The sequence below is a fragment of the Hirundo rustica genome, chromosome 1 (assembly GCF_015227805.2).
Source record: "Hirundo rustica isolate bHirRus1 chromosome 1, bHirRus1.pri.v3, whole genome shotgun sequence".
Lineage (NCBI taxonomy): Eukaryota > Metazoa > Chordata > Aves > Passeriformes > Hirundinidae > Hirundo > Hirundo rustica.
This window is the reverse complement of record NC_053450.1, coordinates 8,791,900-8,815,026: the sequence shown is the minus strand read 5'-3', so window position 1 is coordinate 8,815,026 and position 23,127 is coordinate 8,791,900. Positions and strand designations below refer to the sequence as shown.

Genomic DNA, 23,127 nt, shown 5'->3' with positions numbered 1-23,127 from the left:
AATGGCTCAACTTCCTGCACCAGGATCCAGGCAATTTCCTGGGGGATGAAGGGATTGAGGGAAGCAGTGTCCAGAAGGCCTTGAGGATTCTAGTGGCCAAAAAAAATAAAAGAAACCATACATGAGCCAGCAATATGCAGCTGACAGTTGTACCCTTGGCTGCACAAAGCAAAGCGTGGCCAGCAGGTTGAAGGAGGTGATTCTCCCCCCTACTCTGCTCTGGTGAGGCCCCACTTTTAGTGCTGTGCCCAGCTCTGCAGTCCCCAAGATAAGAGGGACATGGACCTGCTGGAGTGAATCCAGAGGAGGATCACAAAGATGATCAGAGGGCTGGAGCACCTCTCCTATGAAAGCAAACTGAGGGCACTGGGATTGTCAAGTCTGGAGAGGAGAAAGCTTCAGGGAAACCTTATAGCACCTTCCAGTACCTAAAGGAGGCTACAACAGAGCTGGAATTAACAAGAGCATGTAGTGATAAGACAAGGGGGAATGGCTTCAAACTGAAATACAGTACGTTTGGGTTAGCAAAAAGAATCCCCATATTCTACGATTTTAGAAAATGAAGTTTTAAAAACCTAACCAAAACAGGATATCTAAATCCTAGTGTGGTCTCATAACAAGACACAACTCCCAACAAACAAAACCCTCTATATTTTATTCTTCCCTCTCTCCCCTATCCCTAGTAAGTTTTTCTGAACTGCTACAGAAAAGATTAAGTTTTGTATTAAGGATGCTTCTTCAGGCGTATTTCCCTCTTCAGTCCAAAATTTTTGCTTTGAGAATCAAAAAAAAAAAATCAAAAGATAACTTACTTGAAAAGTAAAATATATTACAAGAAGAAGGAAATTAGTGTAATAAATTCAGGGAATTCAAAATTCAAATCATACAAAATTAAAATCTTTCCTACAAAGAAAAGTTAATGATAAAAATTAATCCAGCAGAGACATAGTTAAACTGTTATATAGTAAAAACTTTACAAAATAAATTAGCCGACTTTCTACAAGTGCAGATTGATCATTTAAAAAGAATTACATAATTTTTCAACATTCAATAACTATTCAAACTATTCCTAAAAATCATAAAAAGCCCCAAATTTGACAAGCTCTTTCAACTACACTTTTGCAGAAGTGTGAGTAGTATCCCATTTCCTCTAGTAAAAGTCTTTCAATGAAGGAAAAAAAAAGTATCAATTTTGCTTATACTGGTTTTATTAGGTTTAAATGTGCTGTTTCCCAAGAATAAGCTCACTGTAAACTTCTACCTGAAAACAAAAAACACATTAATGAAACTGAACAACCACTTTACTCTGCCTCCTTATGTTTTATAAGATTAAATCATGAGTCCAAACAATTTTAAGGAGCCTACTTCTACAGTCAAGTGGAGTTTTGAATGTCTCTGAGGACAAGAGGTTTCACATTCTCTCTGAGCACTTGTTCACCAGACTCATGGCTCATAACAAACAAGTCCCCAAAATGATAATAATAAAGAACCACAAATACACCCCCTCAAAACCTTCTCAAAACTCATCACAATTTCTGTTTTATCAGTTTCCTCCCATTCCATATACCGCATACTTGGAGAAATCAATATGTTCCTTTAGTCTCTTGTCTAAGGTTGAATTCTAGTTTTCCCTCATTAAATGATGTGCTCTAGGCCCTTAATCATCTTGGTGATCCTCACCAGGACTTATGGCAGTCTATAATTTCTTTCACGTATTGGTGAACCCCCAACACAGTACTTTAGATGTGGTCTCACAGTTGCTGACAGAGGGGAAGAACCACTATTTTCTGGCTGCACTTTTACTAACACAGCCTTTGTCACGGTGGCCAGCCTTTGTCACTGTGAACCTACACTCAACAACTCATCCACCTGAGTCCAAGGTTCTTTCTTAGGAAACTGTCTTCTGGCCAGCCTGTACTGCTGCACACGGCAACTCCATCCATCCCTGGGACAGGATTTCATATTTCTCCTCAATGAGTCACACGAGGCTCCTCCTGTATCAGGCCCCTTCTCGAGGTCCCACTGAAGGGGTTGACTGCTGCCAGCACATTGAACAACTTGGTATTGTCCAAATAAACTTGAGGAGATCACACTCAAGCCCACCATCCACACAATTAAAAGAAACCAAATAGTCCTAATCCCAAAACTGGTCCTGGAAGACACTGGTGCCACTTGCTATCTGCTGCCAGCTGGACTCTGCTTCATTGATCCCCATCCTCTGGGCTTGGCAACCCACACACCCTGCAGATCCCTTACGTGGTCCATCTCTCACCAGAAGGCTTCCAGAGCACACCATGTCTAAGGCCTGACAGTCCTACAGACTGTTGTTTAGCAGGAAGTTACCTCTAGCACCATATTGATTTTTAGCTCTTAACCAAGAAATTTAAAGACTCTACTGGCATCATAAGTGTCTACTTCTGCATCAGAAGGAGTTTTATATTTTTTTCTGTTAAGAAACGTAACAAGTAGGATAAAACAAGGTCAAGATAGAGGTGGCTATTTAAAAGAAAGAAAAAGCATACACTTTCCAGCTTAACCAGCAACAGCACAGCTTCAGGCCTCTCCTTTCACCACTGACTAAAAGAGACAAGAAGGTCATGTGCACCCACAAGCATATCTACATGTGTAAAGGTGGAAATGGGATCCTTACAGCATTTTATTGCTTTTTCACGAGGATCATTAAAGGAAATCAAGCCCACTGTACTCCAAAATCTTACTTGTCACAATTCTTATAGGAAACCTCAGCATTAGCCCACTGATAGCAGTATTTGCAAGCCATTATATATAGATATAGATAAATGACACAGATCAACACTTTCTCTTTAGAAATATAAAATAACTGTTTGACGTACTTCTCAGCAGGGAGTGGACTTCCAGCTGCACTCCCTCTGGAAAGGAAACTCATGCTATTATCTCAGGGGTTTTCCTTTGTACTCACCAATAACCTTAAGACCTCTTGGCCAGTATCAAACAAACCTGGCTGAGCAATCCCTAAGACAAGTACCAAAATATGCTACTGGCTGGACTTTGAAAAATTTCCCATGAAATATAAAAACACTATCAGTTGAGAGTCCTTATTTTAGAACATACTTATATTGCCTACTTTTGCACTGGAAACAATACTGATAATTAGCATTCTAGGTTTGATTCCGCCTAATGGTTTTGTTGCAAGGCACTACTCCATTCAAAAAGAGATGTTATGATCTTTTTTACAATTACCCTCTGTAAATTTGCTTCACATCTGCTGTTCAAAGTTATTAACAACCATTTTCATTCATATTGTTACGAATCACAAAGACAGTTATGAAAATTGAGTTTTACTCTTTGTAGTAAGAAAAATACTGGAAATTAAATCAACCAATCTCATTCTGTTCTGAATAGCTCATGTGCAGTCCTTCAGTGACACCCTGCTGAAATACAAACATGGCTTTGTGGGTTGTTTCTCCTCTGGGTTTTCTTCAAAGTACTTTTTTATTGCTTTTTAACTATGGAAGGTGTCTCCACAGGACTCAAATTCAAACATTAAACTCAACTTTAAGTGATGTCACTTTAAGTGTCTCCCCTCCATAGGGGCCAAGTTCCCATGACTACATGGTACACACTCTGTCAGGGTTTATCTGCACAGCATACTGAACAGGGTGCACCAAAGAGGACTTTCACAGCTTCCTAACTGACAAGTAAACACAAAGAAGCCTGTTGGGAGTTCAAAACAAGAAGCAGTACTTCTCAAAAAAACATGAGGTACCAAATGCAATAAGTACTTTCAAAAATATGCCTAAAATGAATACAAATTCTCAAAAAGCAAAGCAAATTCATCTGCCATAACTGAAACTTAGAACCACCAGTGAGTGTTTCTTATTTTTCCTCACGTCAGTCACATTTAAGTAAAAGGAGATTGTCTGCTTATTACAGGCAAATGCTTTGACTACTATCAAATGAAGGGTAAAACTGATTACACACTAAATGAATAAATACTGTAGCACAGAAATATAAAAGCATCCTCATCTGCATTTTAAACACAAGACACTGCTGTCAACTCCACCTGTATCACATTTTCAGTATTGTGATTCGGAGTCAGCCCCGTGCTCTCACTGTGGCCTCTGTATTTCTGAATGCTCACATACCATCTTTACATCTCTGTTACAATTTGTCATTCAATGCAAAAGCAGTGACAATTATCCTGAGTTTTATTAACTTCACAAGTAAACTTTTCTTATCTGTTATTTCTTGGATGGTTTGCTATCAAAATCATACTGCTTCAAAAACTGAAGATTGCTCATGGTCTGTTACATTAAAAAAACAGCTCTGAAGTACAAAGCTGTCTATGATGCAAGACTGCTTCTAAGTGTCATAAGTAATAGTCTACAAGGTTAGTAAAAGCTGGGTTTAAGTCTAGTGCTGCTGGAGTTGCCTGGATTCCCCTCCTAAAAATAAAAGTATATTTTAATAAAAAATGAAGAAATACAAAGAATAGGATGCTACAATTTATTTATTGCAATTATATAGAGTGATGCTTCGAAAGAAATTAAGTGATAGAATTTTCTCTATTGTTTCTTTCTCCTGACAAACACACACAAAATAGATCCTACCCATTATCACAGTCCAGGCTAATGAACAAAGCCTGCGCATGATACCAACAAAAGTTCATTCAGAATGGAAATGCTCCTCTTCTCATGCATGGTTTCACCTGCCCTCCCTTCATAGAATACTTTGTCACTGGAAAAGGATCTTGTGGTGGAAAAGTCTATGAAAACACCACAGAAGATCTGATGTTATAGCAGTTCCAGTGCTACACCAGTTCCAACAAAATTATAAGGAGGAAAAACACTGTCCCCCTCACACCAAAAGTCCTTCTTCACAGCAGAATAAGAAATATATGCGTAAACTGAAACCCAAAGGCAAAGCTACATATGGGAAACTGTGAAAATGATTCATACACAACACATTTCGAAAGATTTTTTTCTTAAAAGGCAAAATAAAAGAAGTAACAACCCCCTACTTCCCCCTTTCCCATCTTTAATCTTAGAGACGTATCCAGGACATGAAGAAAAACATAAGAAATCTTCTCCTTTCAAGCTATGTATGTTAGATTACACCAGACTTGCACTGAGAACAATAAAATGTCTATGAGGCTGAGCAGGAGCCAGAGAGTCATTCTTTTACTGATGTATATGCACACGTCTGTTATAGGACCAGCCTAGACTGACAGACTGCTGTGCTCAGGCACATCAGCACAGTGAGAAACAAAATGAGCAACAATCATTGCAGGAACAGTATTGTGGGCTTGGTTTGTTTGTTTTTAATGTTCGGGGTGGGGGGGGGGGGTGGTGGTGTTTTGTTTTTTTAAATTAAAAACCAAAACAAAAACCCTCTCAAAACCTGAAAGAAAAACACAAATGTACCTGCAGCCAATTTAATTGTCAGAAAGCACATTTTGAGTTTTCAGCTTCTCACTCAAGTGCAAAAGAAAGAAATAACATTAATCATTAAAGATGTTCAAGTATTACAGGAGTACAACAGTAAAACAGGCATTAAACTGCAAAATCAGCATCAGACACAACTGAAGCTATTCTTCATTTTATCATCAGCTTCTAGCTGTTCCTTCATATCTACCAGCCTGACTAAAGAGAATTTAAATATTTAAGCTTAATCTCTGTCTCCAGACAGTCGTGCACAACATCTGCTACTTTAGGAGAAAGACTCAGAATTGCCTGGTCATGATAACTGAGCTATCCCTTGAGTGCAAAGATGTCCTTTCAGCTGGAGCTGGGACACAGTGGAATGATAATCAAGACAGTCTTGTGGTGATCCCACATGTGCACTACTTATTCTCAGAACAGATGTCATCATTCTCTAAAAATTCCAACTAGCTCACAAAGTAATATTAACTCAATGATTAAAATCAACTTTTCAAAATCTATTTGAGTAATACAAATCATGGAGCTTCTGTGGATATAAAAGCATGCCTGGTCAGAACAAAGCAAAGGCTGTCTTTTAAGAGACTGTATCAGTAAACTGTCTATGTTTACTCTTTAGGCTTTTTTCTTTAAAAAAGAAATTAACCACACATTTACATATGCAATAATTCCCTCTTCATATGATCATTGCAGATTTACACAATGGTTTAGACTGGAAGATACCTCAAAGAGCATCTAGCTCCACCCCCTGCCATGGGCAGGGACACCTTCCACTAGACCATGTTGCTCAAGCTCCCATCCACACTGGCCTTGAACACTTCCAGGGATGGGGCATCCCCAGCTTCTCTGGGCAGCCTGTACCAGCGTCTCACCACCCTCACAGCAGAGAATTTCTTCTCTTTGTCTAATTCAGTTTAAAGCCATTCTCCCTTGTCCTGACACTCCATGCCCTTGTAAAACGTCCCTCTCTGACTTCTCCTGTAACCACCTTTAGGCCCTGGGAGGCTGCTCTAAGGTCTCCCCAGAGTCTCCTCTTCTCCAACTCTCTCAGATTTTCTGAAGAGGAAAGGTGTTGCATTATAAAAGACATCTCCCACCTGCATGAAGAAATTTTTTTAAAATACCTTTTTTGCATGAATGTAAGATTTTACTGAAGAAATCAACAGAAAGTAGTACAGAGTGCAAATACTCTCAAACTCGACCTATAGTACAATATAACAGTTGTTTCTCCCCCTGTCAGTTTGAGAAAAAAAGCCCTATTATTTTAGCAATAGAATGAACTTTAAAATGTGTGTTTACTTGACGCAATTACATAACACTCATGCTCTAAAAAAAATATCATAAACAATCTTGCAGCTTTTAGTAATTACTGTTAAAGATGCCTAAGCCTGGCTAGAAATATGGCAGGGTCTCTTTTTCTAATCTGGTGCGACTGGATGACAAAAATCTCAATTTAGTCTCTAAAAAGGAGCAAAAAACTTGCAAATCTTCTTAAGTTTCAGTAGTTTTAAACAATGTAGCATGAAACCTTCGTATTCAATAAACTGCTATAGAGTGGCATGTTCTGACAATATTACAGAATATTTAAATAAAATTTGGGTGGATGATTTTTTTGCTTTTGTTTTGCCTTTTGTTTTTTTTAATAAGTTGAGAACAGAGAAGTCCTTTGGAAGAGCACTTCCATGATTCTCATTTTGTGAGGTATACCTTTGTGTTTTGTTGGGCCTTCCACTGAAAACTTATTGAATGCAAACTCACCAGAATCAGTAAACATGTCTGCTCTGATTTTTCAGTTGAAACTTGTTCCAAAATTGCATCTAACCGGATCCAAAATCTCCTCTGAAGATGATTTTAATTATAATAGAAAAAGTGTTGTAACTAGGAGATAATATGTAGCAATTCACCCAGCTGAACAGACTACCCTTCTCACTCATGGACAAGCAAGTGAGAAAAATCAGCAAATGAGAAATTTTCAGAAAACCTATCAGTTGTTAAAAGTTCACAATTTTTTAATAACTTCAGGGAACCAGGTAAAGGCATCCACACATAAAATTATTTCTTTTCCATCACATTCTTTATGAAAAGGTGTTTCTGATCTGAGCTACAGTAGGAATTACACTGACTGAGAGGCTGGGAAACAGCTTACTTTCATTAAATCTGTTTAATTTCCCTTCCATTTCTGTTGAGAAAATAGTTCCAGTTTGCAACCTTGCTCAGAATAAAGAAAATGATTAGTTAATCCACAAACTAGCTCATAGTCACTGAAGTAGGTGCAGGTTGTGCTGAATTAAATTAGCAGTAAAAATAACAACCTAAGATACTTCAGGCAGCAGCGCCATAACAGCACAGAGCCTGAAACGGCCTGCAAAAGCCCAGAGAGAACTCCAACCCCGATGCAACATCCAGTTAAAAATCAAACAGCTGCCAGGATGGAATCATCCCCTTCGCCTTAACACAGCAGGCTCAACACTGAAGTTCAGGAGCTGCGTGAGGAGTTCTTAGGTCACCCACAACACGTCAACAACAACATCGGGAGCTACAGAACACCCACTTCAACCGCTCGTTTTCAAGCCCGTGTTTCACAGAACTCACTGCTTTAGGTAAGGAGGTGTACAGAAACCAACCCAGCTTGAAAGCAGCAAAACTGTTTCTTCACTGTAGCTTGCACACACAAAGACTCCAAAGGAGCTTTTTGCTAGCCACATCCTGACTGTCTGCATATCCCCATGCAAATTAATAACTATAAATTTGGGAGAGTTGCAGATTTTTTGCATGTGTAACAGTAGAGCTTGTTTATATCTTGTTTCCCACCAAATAAAGCTTTTTTTTGCATTTACAGATAATAAAAAAATGCAAAACAAGTCCAGTTTAAACTGCAATCATTTTAAATAGGACACATAAAACAGTTATACAAACAAAAGAAATTCAAAGAAGAGCAACACAAGCACCAGAAGCACCCACCATTCTTTATTCCTCTGATTGCCATCAAACCTGACATAAAAACTTCTAAAAAACACACACTCCACACAAATAATGCAGAACACTGTGTATTTATCTTCTATATTTTGTTTCTCTTTGCACAGACTTTATCACATTCAGCCTGCACTGATGTATCTCCCAAACCATGAAAGCATTACACTGTATTCCTACTCTAGAAGTAAGTCACCAGTGATGACAAAATATATATTTTTACTTAACTCTATGCATGTTGTCCACTGACCTAATAAGCATATCAATGTCTGTACCTATTCCACATGGTTAAAATCATGGGGCAGCAATTCTGTCAAACACTAACCTAACAGGTTGATTTTTGACAAATCTATCAGCGGCCATGGCTTCATAGCAAGAGAAAAGAAAAAACAAACCAGTTAGTTATGGAAAAGTTACAGATGCTAATCTAGGTTACATAATAAAATAAAATACATCATTTTAAATGTGAACTTACAATCACTCTAGTCAGTAGCCACAGACAATAGCACTATTAAAATTTTGAACATAGGCAGTTTTTCTATTAAAACTTTAGCTGATCTGAATGCTGTGGAATTATATTTCCATACCTAAGACTACCAGGCAAACACCATAATTAAATAATTAATACTATTTCCTTGCATACCAAATGTTTTGCTCAGGCCAACATATTCAGTAGAACTAAAAGACTCTATTAAATCCATCTCCTAGATACGTGCTCCTGAAGAATCGACAAATACTTGATGAACTAAGCGCATAATCCAAAACAACAATTAACTGCAACCTATGCAACAACAGCAAAAACCTGTCTTCTTTCAGCATCATTATGCTTGTACATTCAAGCAAGCACAGGGCAAGAGAAGAGCTGTACACTGTCTTGCTTTAAAGTCATTTGGAAGACATTTCCTCATGACTGACCTAGTCCATGGGAAATTACTCTGAAACCTCAGATAGGAAGCAGTGCACTGATATTCCTTGGAAACCAGCTCTGGAAGTTTACCCATTTTCACACTCTTACTTATTGACAGCAGAGCAGGGGGAACATTTAAATGATGCTTATAACAAGCATGAAAAAACCCCAGCACTGAGGCTTCAAGGCTGAAGTGCTGAGACTGTATAATCTCTTCTGCTGCATTATTTTGCTCCTCTCTTTTCACCAATTCTGTTTTCATATTATTTCCCTCACTCCACATTATTCTTTTCATCTTTAACTCATTTCTTAAACCAAGTCTCCCTCGGCAGATTTCTGCAGAGTTCTGTGCTTACTTGACGTAACCAAGGGCTGGGGAAAACCTCCACTAACGCTCCCAAACAAAACTCATCCTTCATCTTCCCTCTAAAAATCCCAATATTCACGCATTTTTTCTACTGCAACAACTGACAACACTGAAAACACCAAGTACCACCACAGCAACATTTAAGTTCAGACAGCTGCTTTACGAACTAATCTTTGAGACGCCCGAGTAAGAAAGCTTTCTGTAACCAGCTCAACACAAGGGCAAAGTCCTACAATTAAAAGACCAGATTACATGCATACCAACGCCTCTGGCTCCTGTGGATTTGGGCGGGTGGTGCTGCCCCGTCCCTGATGCTCTCTCAAAGGCATACAGAAAAAAAAAAACAAAAAAACAAAAAAAAAAACACAACAACAAAAAAAACCCACCACCCCCACCCCAAAAAAAAAAAAAAAAAAAAAAAAAACAAAAAAAACCAAAAATAAACAAACAAACAAAACCCCAGGGGATACAGTGTGGGGTGTGGACGATTTACCTCCTCCAGCAGCGTGACCGTGTTCCTGCAGTTCTGCAAGCGGGTGGTGAAGCTGGAGGTGGTCGGGGAGTTGTAATCCTCTGTGGTCTCGGCGATGAACTCCGACACGGTGATCTGGTCCGGCATGATCCTGCCCCACCGGTAAAGCCCAGGAGAAGCCGGGCACACAGATCCGGAGAGAGGGGAAGCCAAGTTTCAAGGGGAAAGGAGGGGGAGGGGGGGAAGAGTAGAAAAATAAGAAAACGAAAAAAAAAAAAAAAAAATGTATATATATAGAGGGAAGAAGATGTTAACAGCCAGCAGAGACCCACAGCATCGAAGCACCGGAGCCGCAGAGGAAGGCTGAGGCTTCGCCCGCTACATCCAGCCTCTCCCCGGCCGCCCCCTCCTCCTCCGGGCAGGAGGTGAAGGGGGAGAGGCCCCCGCACGGCGCCCCTCGCTCGGCCCCGCCGGTGGGGAGCGCTCCCGCGGCCGCCTCCGAGCAGCCCAGCCCGGCCCGGCCGCGGCGCTGCGCTGCGGGGAGGGCGGCGGGAGGGGACCGGCGACCGCGCCGGGCTCAGCCCCTTTCCCCACCCGCGCCGACCCCCCCACACCCCCCGCCCCAGCCGCCGCTCCCGGCCGCGCCGAGCACTGACTTGTGCGGGCTCGGGCTGCGCCCCCCGGGCGGGGAGGCGGGGCCGGGCCGGGCGCGGCGGGGCCGCGGGGCCGCGCTTACGGGCACGCGCCGCCCGCCGCCGCTACCCGCGACGAGGAAGCGGCTCCGCGCAGGCGCGGCGGCAGCTCCCCTCCCCTGGCCCCGCGGTTTCTGAGGGGGGGAGGCTGCCACTCTTTCGTTTTCTTGTCGTAAAAAAGGGCTTTTTGGTGGAAGCTGACGAGGTCGGGGGGTGTTGGGCTGCAGTACTGTCCCTGAGCGGGAGAAGGAGCTTTCCCGTGCCTTCTGGCAAACGGGGAGGGACCCTGCCCGCCTCGAGCTGCGGCTCCGCTCCCTGTCCAGGGAGCCCCCAGGGCGAGTCAGAGGGGCGCGTGCTCCTTTTTTTCCCCTTCTTTAGGTCCGTCACAGCCGGTCGGAGCCTCATCCGCCGGTGATGTACAGCCGCGGATTCGTGCAGCCACCGCTGTGGGAGCTATCCCTCTCTGCAGTCTTGACTGCATAGGTTTTTACGCTCCTTAGACTTAGTTAATTTTTAAGAAGTTCTGCTATGAATCAGAAAAGCCCTTGAAGTTGCTGTTGCCGATTTTGCGTTACTAGTTCTGTTCCTGAGCCTTTCCAGAGGAGAGCTGTCTTGTCTCAGTGTTGCCATGGCCGGGTCGCACAGCCCAGCGCGGTGTCCCAGCAGCAGCACTGGCCCGAGACCTGAACCGCGGATTTACAGCCCTGAGTCTGCTTACAAGCAGGACTTATGAATAGTTAACGTGTCCTTTATCCATTATTGCATCATATAACTCAGGGAACTGACAGACAGCTCTAATGATTTTTTTTTTTTTTTTTTTTAAAGCTTAGGTTTGGGGTCCCATATGTTCTTTTCTAAAGAAGGCTAAGTCTCAGGAGGCTCAAGTAATTGTGGTCATCTGCTGCATCAGTGTGATTTATTTAGTCATACTGTGTGATTTCCTCCTCCTTGTATTTGGAATCCTCTCTACAGAAGCTGGGCCATTCAGGAATGGTTAATATTCTCAAATCTGAACAATAGAGAATGAGCAATACTATACAGCTGTATCCATTTCAAAAGATTTTATGCTCTCTGTATAAGTACCTACCACATTACAATGCACCTGGGCCTGTATATGGTTTTGTAGGTAATTCTAATAAAATGCCTGTTGAACTCAAAAAATAGTTGACAGTATCAACTAAAGACTGCAATGCCTGAGTAAAGATAAAAAAAGGCGACACCTGATTTGAGTATACCCATTAAAAAAAAAAAAAAAAAAAAAGAAAAATATTTCTATGCAGTTCTGTCAGCAAAAATATATCCTTAGCAATCATCCTGCCTGAACAGGTTTCTGTGATTTCATCACCTTAAGTAGAAGCCCTCCGTATGGCCATGTGATTGCTGCTGCTGCTGCTTCACGTGATCCAGCTTTCTGGCACAAAGGCTCTGAGCTCGTACAGATGATTGTTAAACGTCATGAGACTCTGAAAGGTAGAGTAGGCAAGAGGAGGAGGAAGCCAAGAAAAGAACTGTGTGGGAGTTGCACTGAAAAATGGATTTGGGCAAAAAAAATGAAGCACTGAAGAAGCAAGGGGAGAGGTAGGAAGAAAATCAATCGATGATCGTGTTCATAAGAGCGGTGGAGGAGGAAGAAAGACCAAGAAGATCAAAATGGCTGGTGGCATCAAAAGCAGTATGGAAAGGAGAGTAAAGAACCGGCTGGGGGGCTGGGCCAGGGAAGTGCTGTTGGTAACATCCAAAAGAGCTGTTTTGGCCTAGCCTGCTTGGAAACTGGATGGGTGAGGGATATGGCCCGAGGGCCAAGCAGGGTCTCTGGTCATCCCCTGTAATTTCCTACCGAACATCAATCATGGGCTGTCACACAGCTGTTCCTGGGCCAGACTGGTGGTCTGCAGGTCAGCCACAGTGCTTACATTAGGAAGATTCCTGATCCCTCGCTGGCAGATTTCAAGTGAGGATGAATCCATCACACTGGTGGACAAACTGGTTTAATTAATTGGGTACTCTCACTGTTAGGGTTGAATTGTGCTTCTTCAGGCTGAAGTTACTGAGTTTGGCCATTAATCTCTGGATTGTAAAATAACCTCATCTGCTATCGCAAACAAATCCCCTGAGAAGCTGAACATACTGCTAAACACATCATTTCTTTGATACTATTTTCTAAAAATTTAAACTACAGAATCGAAGAGCATGTTCAGCTAAGAAAGGGAGTTGACAGGCCAGCCAAACTGTAGCAGTGAAGAGTGACAGAAGTGAAGGCAGAGCAGAGAGTAAGTGCAGCTGAGCTTTTGTGTTTCCTCATGAGGACAAACATTGTCTTCTAAAAAGACATTAAATGTATAAGAAATAGAATGAATGCAGAAGAATACTGGTAAATAAAGAGACTAGCACAAGGCCTAAAAATGAAAAAGGAAGATCATAATTGCCTTTTGGTTTGTTTTTGGCAGTTCTGAAATTGTTTACTCTGCCAGAGAGAATACAGTGCTGTTTTGCTACTTAGAAACAGCATTTTCCCTTCCTCTATTCAAATGTTAGTACAGAAAATAGCCCTGTAGGCATGACCTCTTCAGACTTGGATTATTTTCACTTAAACTCACTGGACACAAGATCAGTTAATTAATGTGATGTTAATAAAAATAAATTATACAAGCTGCTTGTAAAAATGTGCTAATGTTTTAACTGGTTAAATTATGTAAGTACTTCAAGTAGCATTTAGTGAATTTCAGATTTCACCATGTTTCCTGTTTTGAATTGTGATCAGTATCTGAGATTCAGTTCTAAATTTGTAAGATGCACCTCTCTTTAAATTGTCACTATGTGAAATCACTGTTTCACTTCACAAATGTCAAAGAATAATCATCAGAGTGTGAAAGTTATATTTCACAGCGTCTGCTGTAACGCTATCTTAGTCTGTGCTAGATCCTGTGTGAGGCTGTGCCACAGTCTTTTTCTCATGGAAGGTTTGCCAATGAGGTTCTGCTTATCTCACTCCTCTTGGTATTCTGAAGTGAAATAAATCTCCTTGTCCACCCTGGACAAGCTAATGCCAGTGAGGATCATGCAAGCAGCACTGGAAATCGCTTACTCCTTACTGCTGATGCATTGCAGTCAAGGAAGTTGTGCTGCCTTGCCATCCCACCCAGTGATTCAGTCTACAAATTCACTTGATTCCCTGGCTTTTATTGTGATTGCAAACAGAGGAGTTAATTATAGCAAATTGACAATAATTCTGCAGTACTGGTGATAGTCATCATGCTTAGGGAGAGGCTAAGGAACATTGCAATGGTGAACTACCAACAGCGTTATGCAATAAACTGAATAGCAATTACAGTATTTTTGATTTTATAGTATTTTTGACAGTTTATATTTAGATTGAGTTCATCAGTTCACTGACAGGAGCTTAGCAGGAGTAAACAGGTGATAATGTCGTCATCACTGTGAACTTTGCAGCATGACCAGTGTGTGCCAGAGGTGAAGAACTACGTGGCACTTCCATAGCAATTCACATCATCAATGCAATTAACTATTGAAACCACATAGCAATGAGGTAAAGAACAGCAAGATTATCTTTCTACTATAGATAAGGAGCCAGATAGATGAGTTTGTGGCCCTGCTGTGTTTGTGGCTGTCTAGCTTTAGTCATGCAAAGTCATCTCTTCAGGGTATCAACACCTCATCTAGGCTGAAGCTGGTGGTGTATCTCCTGTGGGATGTGATTATGCTGCCTGCAGAGAGCAGCCCCAGGACCACCTTTAGGTCACACTTGCCTGCTGCACAAGAAGCAAACTCAAATGTGGTTGCTGCTTGGTTTTTGGAAACAAGCTTGAGTGTGTTGTCAAGCACACTCAGACAAACTGCCTCCAGGGCCATTTGCAACCTCTCAGTATGGCAGTGAGGTGAGTTGTTAGCTGGAGAAGGAAATCACTGTGCACATCGGTTCTGTGCAGTGACTCCTTTTGATTAGTGCAGGTGTAGTCATGGCAGGATCTCACATGTGAAATTCAGGGGGTTTTGATTCTCAAGTATGAACATGATAATGCCTTTTTGCAAATACAGGTTTACACTAATTTCTTGGCTTGCAAGGTTCTCATCTTGGCTATTACTGCAGATAAAAATGGTGATTTTATAATATGATGGGCAGTATCTATCTATTAAACTAAAATAATTTCAAATCACTGAAATGCACATGCTTTTCTTAGTAAACTATATAGTTGTTCTTTTCATGCTCCTTAGCATCTCCACAAATGTGGAGAGTGTCACCAGCTCAGCAGCAAATAGCAACAGAAGTAGTGGTGTGCTAAAATTCATCAGGAAAATATCTTTAGGCTATGTTTCTCTACTATGCTGCAGTCCTGAATAAGTTTGTGGTTTGTTGGTAGATTCATCCATTTCAGCTAAACACAGCAGTCAGCAGTACTTCCTATCCTCCTCCTGATCCTAACTCACTTTATGAGATCATTGTATGACGTCAGACATCCATGGCATCTGATACCTCATAAAGCTGATTTGAGGTTCCCTGAGAAAACATCTATATGGTAAATTGCTGTTCCTACATTTTTATAGTTTTACTTTCAGATAACTTCCGACAAAATGAATGGGAAAGGCTTATTTAAATTTATGGCCATAAGTGCTAGAATATCCACAAATATTTCTGAATATCAGCTCTTCTCTGTTGAGCTGGATGCTGGGCTTAGAGGATAAAAGAAGCTTCAAATCAATAAGAATTTCAGCAGGATGAGTTATGCTTTTGGAATATCTCACGTGCTAAAACTTGGTAAATTTTTTTTGTTAATGGAACTCTCATAGTTTTGTTTTGCCAAGTAAAACCACCCCTTTTATGCAAGGACAAGTAACATCATCACTTTGTACTTCAGCGGGAAATGTTTAGTCAGGAGCATTTCACCTCCAGGAGCTGTGTCCTCTCAGAGGACGGTGGGACGGCTGACAGCCTTGTACAAAATGTAACAACTATGTATTTTAACCTGCAGCATGTTTACACGTTTAATATCACGTAAGTGCATGATGTACTCACAGGAAAAGGCAAAGTCTATTTTAAACACTGAAGCCTACATCACACATTGTGACTGGTGCTAATTTTCTTGAAGGGAACTTACATGGTAAACTGCAGAGTGTTTCAGCTTGAGAAAGAAAGCTGTTTGCTTTGACATTTACAAACAAACCTTTGAAATTATTGTGTTACTGAGACAGAATTGTCAGGTAACTTTTCAGTAAAAGAAAACTTCTCGCCTAGGTCACACTGCTAAACATGAAGAAGACCAAAATGCAGGTCCAGGAAACATGCTGATTGTAATTCTGTGGTTTTTAAGGGACAGTATCTGCCATTGTGGCTTATGAGCTACATAAGCTGTGTTAAAAATTTGTGCTGCTGCTGTGACTTTTTTGAATGCAAGAATCAGCTGATTTCAATTTTAATATTGGCATGTCTCAGTATATATCTTCATCTGGTATTTAAAATGAGATAGCAAATGTCTCAGAAACTACATGTTATTTTAAAAACCTTTTAGCACTTACAATGGTGGCTTAAACGTAAGGGTTTTTTTTTGCATTCTTTCAATATTAAGATGATAGCAAAAAGAGAGGCCATTGTATTCTCATTATAAGTGACATTTTAGTCGCATTAAGATCTTGTGGTTTTAACACTATGTGGACAAAATGAAAAAAGATTAAATCAAAACATAAGAAATATTTTGAGTTATATATTTTGCATCTTATTTACTTGAATGTCCTGAGTAAGTAGCTTGGCTGAATAAGGAAGCTCAAATAACCATCTCAAAGGACAGCTGAAAATAACAGCACTGAAAATGAAGTTCAGCATTGAGTTACATAAGATTTAGCTGACTAATCTGCTGATTCAGTTTTGCCTTTGTTTTTTGGTTTTGTCATGCAAGATCAAGTGTCAAACAAGCACGTAATGGCATTCCAGGCTCCCAGTAACAACAACAGGCAATGGGCTGTTCCCCTGCCACCTCTGCATTCTCCAAAGAGAAAACAATAAAAAGCTCACCTGCAGCAAGAGGCAGCAGGCTCAGGACAGATATACTCCTTTTCTTGTTACAGGTGTACTGAATTTGGTATTTCTATTTCACAGATGTTTTTGTTAGAGATGTTCATTTAAGAAACCTTCAGTTCATAGGAAGTGTAATAATGCGTATGAAGGGTCTGGAGGGGAAGCCATACAAGGAGCAGCTGAGGTCACTTGGGTTGTGGAGACTGAGGGGAGACCTCATTGTGATCTCCAACATCCTCACAAGGCGAAGAAGAGGGGCAGACACTGATCTCTTCTTTCTGGTGCCCAGAGACCTGATCCAAGGGAATTGCTGGAGCTTTTGTTGACAGGAGGTTTAGGTTGGATATTAGGAAAAGGTTTTTCCCCTAGAGGGTGGTTGGACACTGGAATAGGCTCCCAGGGAAATGGTCACAGCCCCAAGCCTGACAGAATTCAAGAAGCGCTTGGACAGTGCTCTCAGGCACATGGTGGGATTGTAGGGCATGGTCCTGTGCAAGAACAGGAGCTGAACGGAGTGACATTGTGGGTCCTTTCCAACTCAGGATATTTTGATTCTATGATTCTGTGTGTCAAGAGACAACAGATTCAAACACAGCTCAGCTCTTACATCTACAGAATATAAAAGCACAGCAGTATATTCTTCTGTACAGTCTGCTTCGTAGACAGTGCAAAGATATGAAACTCTTATGAGTGCTGATGGTCAAGAAAACTGTCAGTGGAGCCACTCACAGGTTTGACGTTAACCCTTGCCCAGGTGAAAATATGAGCCTGATCATTGCTCACAAAAATGGTCAGGCAAGAACTGCCTGTCTTGAGGGAGGTGGTGTTCCAGCACCATCACTGCATTGGTGAGGCTGAGGAACCACGGAAAAACCTGGGCATGGCTATCCTTGCATTCCTGACACTAAGCAAATCTTCGAAGGGTTGTTGGGAAGGGCACCGCAGACATGTTGGCATGAGAGCAGGCTGTGGCAGTGGCATTGCAAAGGACAAGACAAAGCCAATATGTCGTGACGGGATACTCTGATTGGAACTAGAGAAGTAAGAGTCCTTCCAAAGAAGGAGTCATAGTAGCTGGATGCTTTTTTTCCCCCTTTTTTTTCTAATATGAGAAATAGCAATGAGCATGATACTGCAGAAATGAACATGTTGCAGGGCAGCTGGCATAACAGGCTCTCCAAAATAAAAAGAGAATGAAATAAAGCCTCAACTCACATTGCAAACATTTCAATATTTTCTCTTTCCCTCTGGAAACGTTATGGCTGTGTCATTACCAGGCACATCTCTGGTTCTACCAAAGCTGCTAAATGTATGCTGATGCTGATATGCAGTGTTTTGCCTGCAGTGAAAATGAAAGTTCAGACCAAAATGAACCTGGGCAGCAGTTGGAGAATGAAATAAAGGCTCTGTAGACCTGGGATCATGTCTTTGAGCTGCCAGTCATCCCTCTGACATGACAACTGATCTCTGTGTTCATCATTTATCTATCTGTGGAATACAATTACTTTTTTTTTTTTTTTCCAGGTGAAAGCACACTGGGCTTTTTCAACTGAATACTGCTGTATCAGAACTAAGTATTTTTAATACACATTTTATTGTAAGAGTTTCAAAAAGTAGCTGCAGGATGAGAAGGATTCTCTGTCCAAACAATTTTGTCAGCACTTTTTTTGACAGAAAAAAGTTTGGCAGGTAAATGAAAGGGTTTCTTTCTACTAGTTGTTAATGCTGTGAAAATATAAATCAGAAAAATCTGAGTTTGTGAGGGACTTCTCTCTCTATACTGTAGATTTATTAGCACTACTTTGTGGAAAAAGAGGGACTAAGACCCCCATGATAAACAGAAGTCATTTGTGCTTTACACAAGCCACAGTTTGCAGGCATAAATGTGTATGGGCCTGCTGAGCTGAAGTTTTAATGCTGTTTAAAGTGTTGTCTGAGCATACTTTATTTCTCATCATTTCCTTAATACATCTCATTACAGAAAGGCTGGACGTTAAAAAAAAGGTCCTTGCAACCACTGAACATATTAGCACATCTGTGTTTCCCTTATATAAGCGACTGTTTTCAAGGGTGCATCACTTGGCCATACCCTGGACTTGAAAGTAGCATAAGGCATTTTCAATTCAGGAGTGATGCCTTTTGGGTTTTATTTTGTCTGTGTCCATTTTGTTTGTGTATTTGTTTTATTAAGGAAATAAGAATGTTTAACAATACATAAAATCTGAAATAATATGAGGCATGTCTCTTTTATGCTCAAGCAAAATTACTCATATTTAAAATTATGGTTTGCAGGTTTATTAATGTAGATGTATGAGTGTTGAAGTCATAGAGTTCACAACCCATAACCATATGGAAGTTTTTGGAAACTAGTCTTGCTGTGTGTACCAAATTTCTGTTGGGCCAGCGTTCACATGGTGCTAAACGAAATTTAGCAGTGAAGAATTTCAGTCTAGAAGTCCATCAGAGCAGCACCTTTTGCTGATTACTCATTTGCTTCTACTTTTAACCACTGAATTTGAGCTTGCAACTTCCTAAGTTAACTGGTGCTCCATTCACTACTGTAGAGGGTGACCATCTGCTCATCTGTTCTTCCTCTAAGGATTTTTTTTTTTAAAGCAATGCTGATCTCAGAAAATTTGAAAGGGCAGCAGAAAAGATGTCAAAAATCTTAAGTTCTTAAAGTTTTGCAAGAAAATAAAAATAAGCAGGGAAAAATTTTTTTCTTGCCCTTGGGAATAGGCAAGGCTCACTGTCACCTTGTTCTTTGTCAAGTTAATCTGTCTGGGAAAAAGATCCCCTAAGTGTTCCGGTCATGGGAAGAGTTTCAGTGATGGTTTGGACCTCCTCAGGAGCTTCAGTCAAGATGCACATGTGTAGAAAATTTAGTTTCATTAACTTCAGTGATGTTAGCACTACTTATTTTCCTTTCGGTGGTTGTCCTTCAAGGAAATCTACAAGCAGTAGGACATAAAAATGTAACTGCCGTTTCAAAAACAAATAGGAATGTCCAGCTTAATAGCTCTGTATTTTTAAAAATATGATGACTTCTGAACTCTTGCTTATTTAAGACCTTGAGGACTCAAAAAGGAAAAATATGTGTAACCATGTGACAAAGCAAATCTGCCAAAGGAGGATTTGTTCAGTTTTGAGAAGATCAGCAGCAGTGATTCACCCTCATGGCTGGTCTGGACTGCAATATTGTCAACTGATTCCCCCAGGGAGGAAGAAAGGGTGAAAGTCCCACACTGCTCTGTGGTCACACAGGGAGCAGTGACCTGTGCCAGGGTGGCTCCAGCCTGTGCATCCAGTGCAAAGAACTTCAGCCTTAACCATCAGTATTGTTGTTGTAGGGAATTCAAGTCAGGCAGTCCAAATGTAGCTTTTACAGTGAGAGAGAGTGAAAACTTTGAAACAAGAGAACTCACCATCCAGAGACTGAATAAACAAAAACATATTTAGACAACTGTGTGCTATTCAGCACTTTACATCATGCAAAGAAGAGAGTCCCTCCTCTTTTCAAGTCCCTGCACAAACCTTGCCATAGGTTTTTCACACTGATCTGAGAGATTTGTTGCTTTCAAAAACATCCGTTACCAGATCTAGATGAGTTGAAAAGAGTTTCAGTGTCCTTTGTATACCCTGCCCCTCTCATCCAGCTTTGAAATCTATGAAAGCGAAGGAAATTATGTAATAAATTTTGGTGGGTTTTCCAATAATTGCTCAGGTGGTCAATGCTTTGTAAGGAATTACTGATTTATTGGAATTTTTGATCCTTGAAAGGATCAATAGGTTAGATTTTTTCTGAGGAACACCCACAGTAGTAAAGTCTGAAGTGGCACTAAGCAGAAAAAAAAACAAAAACCAAAAAAAACAAAAAAACCCAAACCACTGGCAGGTATTAGAATTGATAAAACATCTGGTCTGCGTTTTACTCTTTAAACTAGTTATTTGTCTTTTGTCTTACCGATTCCATAGTGAATCTCTTGAAGAAAAACTTGAAAGCCTGGATGCTGAAGATCTCATGTCTCATCTGTCACGACCGGAAACCTACCTAAATGAGGAGAAAAGATCAAGTAAGTAAAACTGACCAAAGCTATGGAACTGACAAAGTCGCTTATTTAAAGAGTCAGTTTGAAACAATGTGTGTTAATTCTTCAGTGATGGAAATTTAGCTTACATTTTTTGGTTGCTGCATTTGATATTGTGAGTTTCACTGTGATAAACGGATCTATTAGAATTTCCCTGAAAAAGAACACCTTGTTAAAAATTGCTAGAGGAGAGCTTTATCTGGCTGGGAAAACTCTGTCTAACTCAATGTGGCAACTACTCAGTCAGCTGCACTCAGTGCAGTGCTGGTAGCATTGCCTGTCCAAGTTGGCTGACACTTCAGAAGACCCTGTTTTCTGGTATAACTTCAGTCTAACAATTCAAGCTGAAAATTTCAGTGTCAGGTATATGCACCAGACTGACCTTTTTGGAAGATGGAGATAAGATTTGAAGGATAAAGAGACTGGGAACAAGAAGTGTTCTGACGGGGAGTAATCCTGCATGTAGGAGAGGGCAGAAGGGTGGGGGGAGACAGTCATAGGAGGATATGGACAAATGGTCTCACAGGTTTTCATCAGGTTTTTCTGCCATTATATTGCATACTCTTTCCAGTTTAAGATTTGTGTTGCTGTGGGGAAAGGAATGTGCTGGACATGCTGCAAAGCCCTGAGCAGGTGAGTAGACCTGGCACATACTTTTCACTTTGTGACATTCTGGGCTGATTAAGTTTGGTCCAAAGAAAAAAGCTGGAAAAAGTTTGGCAGGGGCTTGAAGCCAGATATGTGTGCTGGGGAGGAGAATACTACACAGAAGCCATTGCCATGAGATGATAAAGAAGGGAGGCTGGGACAAGCCCCATGAGACAGAGAGATGTGGGCTGCGTGAGCTTGCACATGGGAGAGGTGACAAGGTCCCATAAGGATGAGATGAATCAAACAGAGGGGCCGAGGCAGCAAGGGAGTGGGAGAGAGGCCACCCCCAGATTACACCCTTTGATTAACCAGTCTGCCCATTTTTATCTGAGCACATCACTTTATTCCTTGATTCCATGAGGAGAAACACAAATCCTTCTCCATGAGTAATTTTTTTTTTTAATCTTCTCTCTAAGAGAAGCCTTGTTATGCCTGTTGACCTATTTCCCCAGAGACTGCTGTAGTTTGTTTATGGGGTTTGTCCTGTTTGTTTTGTGTTTCCAGATATGTCATGTTGGTCTGGAGGGTTTCCAACCCTTAACATTAAAAATAACATAGAATAATCCCTGTCTCCAAGACATATGAGATTCAATTAAAAATTGCAACATACAAGTTTTTGAATGGGATGTTAATATCTCTCTTTTCCCTTCTATTTCTGAGCCTTTAGGATACTTTCAAGTAATGTTGTCAAGAGCTCTTTTATTATTAAGAGGGTTGGACATCTTTTTTTACCAGGAGATTTCAGATTTTTACATGTTGGCTGGAAAGGGTCTGAGATTTTACCAGGTATGCCACGAGCACAGGAGGATAAATGATTACAGGTTCTGCTTATAAGGAGGAGGTGTGTCCTTTGTTTTGAAACATGCAAGAGGAGGAGTATCTGCTTCAAATCAAGAATATTATGCTTGAATATTGTGTTACATACAGGAAAAAAATTGTGAGAAGGCGGCCCTGGCACTGGACTGTGTGTTTGTGGATTGGGAAAGGCCTCTCCTGGCAGACAGCTGAGTACCACCATCTTCAGCAAACCCATAGCCACTGGCAACCCTGGATGTGACTCAACCCATGATGACATGTCTGCTGGTTCTTTAATTTTACAGCACACCTCTTCCTTTTAATTATATTATTCAACTTCCTAGGCAAAAAAAGTCACCATCATCATAGGTTTATGTTATTCAAATCAAAGCAAGAAACAAAAAATATATAAAGGCTCATTACTTTCTAAATTGGATGCTGACCTAAGTGTACAAGTAACTATGATTGACATTGGACTAAATTTTTAATGGATGACAATTTATTTTCATAAGTCTAAAAAGTCACAAAATCTCTTTATGTCTGCTATAATAAGCTACTGAATATTATTTAATTGCTCATTTGCTATGAGTGGCGTTATGAGCATTTTTGGTTAGATTTCGGTGGTTTAGAATGATTATATTCCCTTTCTAGGTCTCCTACTCATTTTGGGGCCGCTTGATACAAGAGCAATTAGCAAATAAATTAAATATCAAAGAAATTCAGAAAAATATTTATGAAGA

General features: G+C 40.6%; 1 protein-coding gene across 3 annotated transcripts in view; it reads right to left on the bottom strand.

Moving 5' to 3' along the window:
- The window catches only part of ASAP1 (ArfGAP with SH3 domain, ankyrin repeat and PH domain 1), a 126,726-nt gene extending 105,831 nt beyond the window's left edge, over positions 1-20,895 (bottom strand). Inside the window, exons 1-2 of one of the 3 annotated variants that reach the window (XM_040083102.2) lie at positions 20,818-20,895; positions 10,155-10,284 (exon numbers count right to left, since the gene is read on the bottom strand). In XM_040083102.2, the coding sequence (XP_039939036.1) occupies positions 10,155-10,284; positions 20,818-20,876 (189 nt within the window). In that variant the 5' untranslated portion in view covers positions 20,877-20,895. Of the gene's footprint in view, positions 1-10,154; positions 10,285-10,465; positions 10,612-10,789; positions 10,843-20,817 lie in introns of those variants that run through there. The other 2 variants (XM_058419400.1, XM_058419397.1) reach the window with 2 other exon arrangements.
- Positions 20,896-23,127: the final 2,232 nt, after the last annotated feature.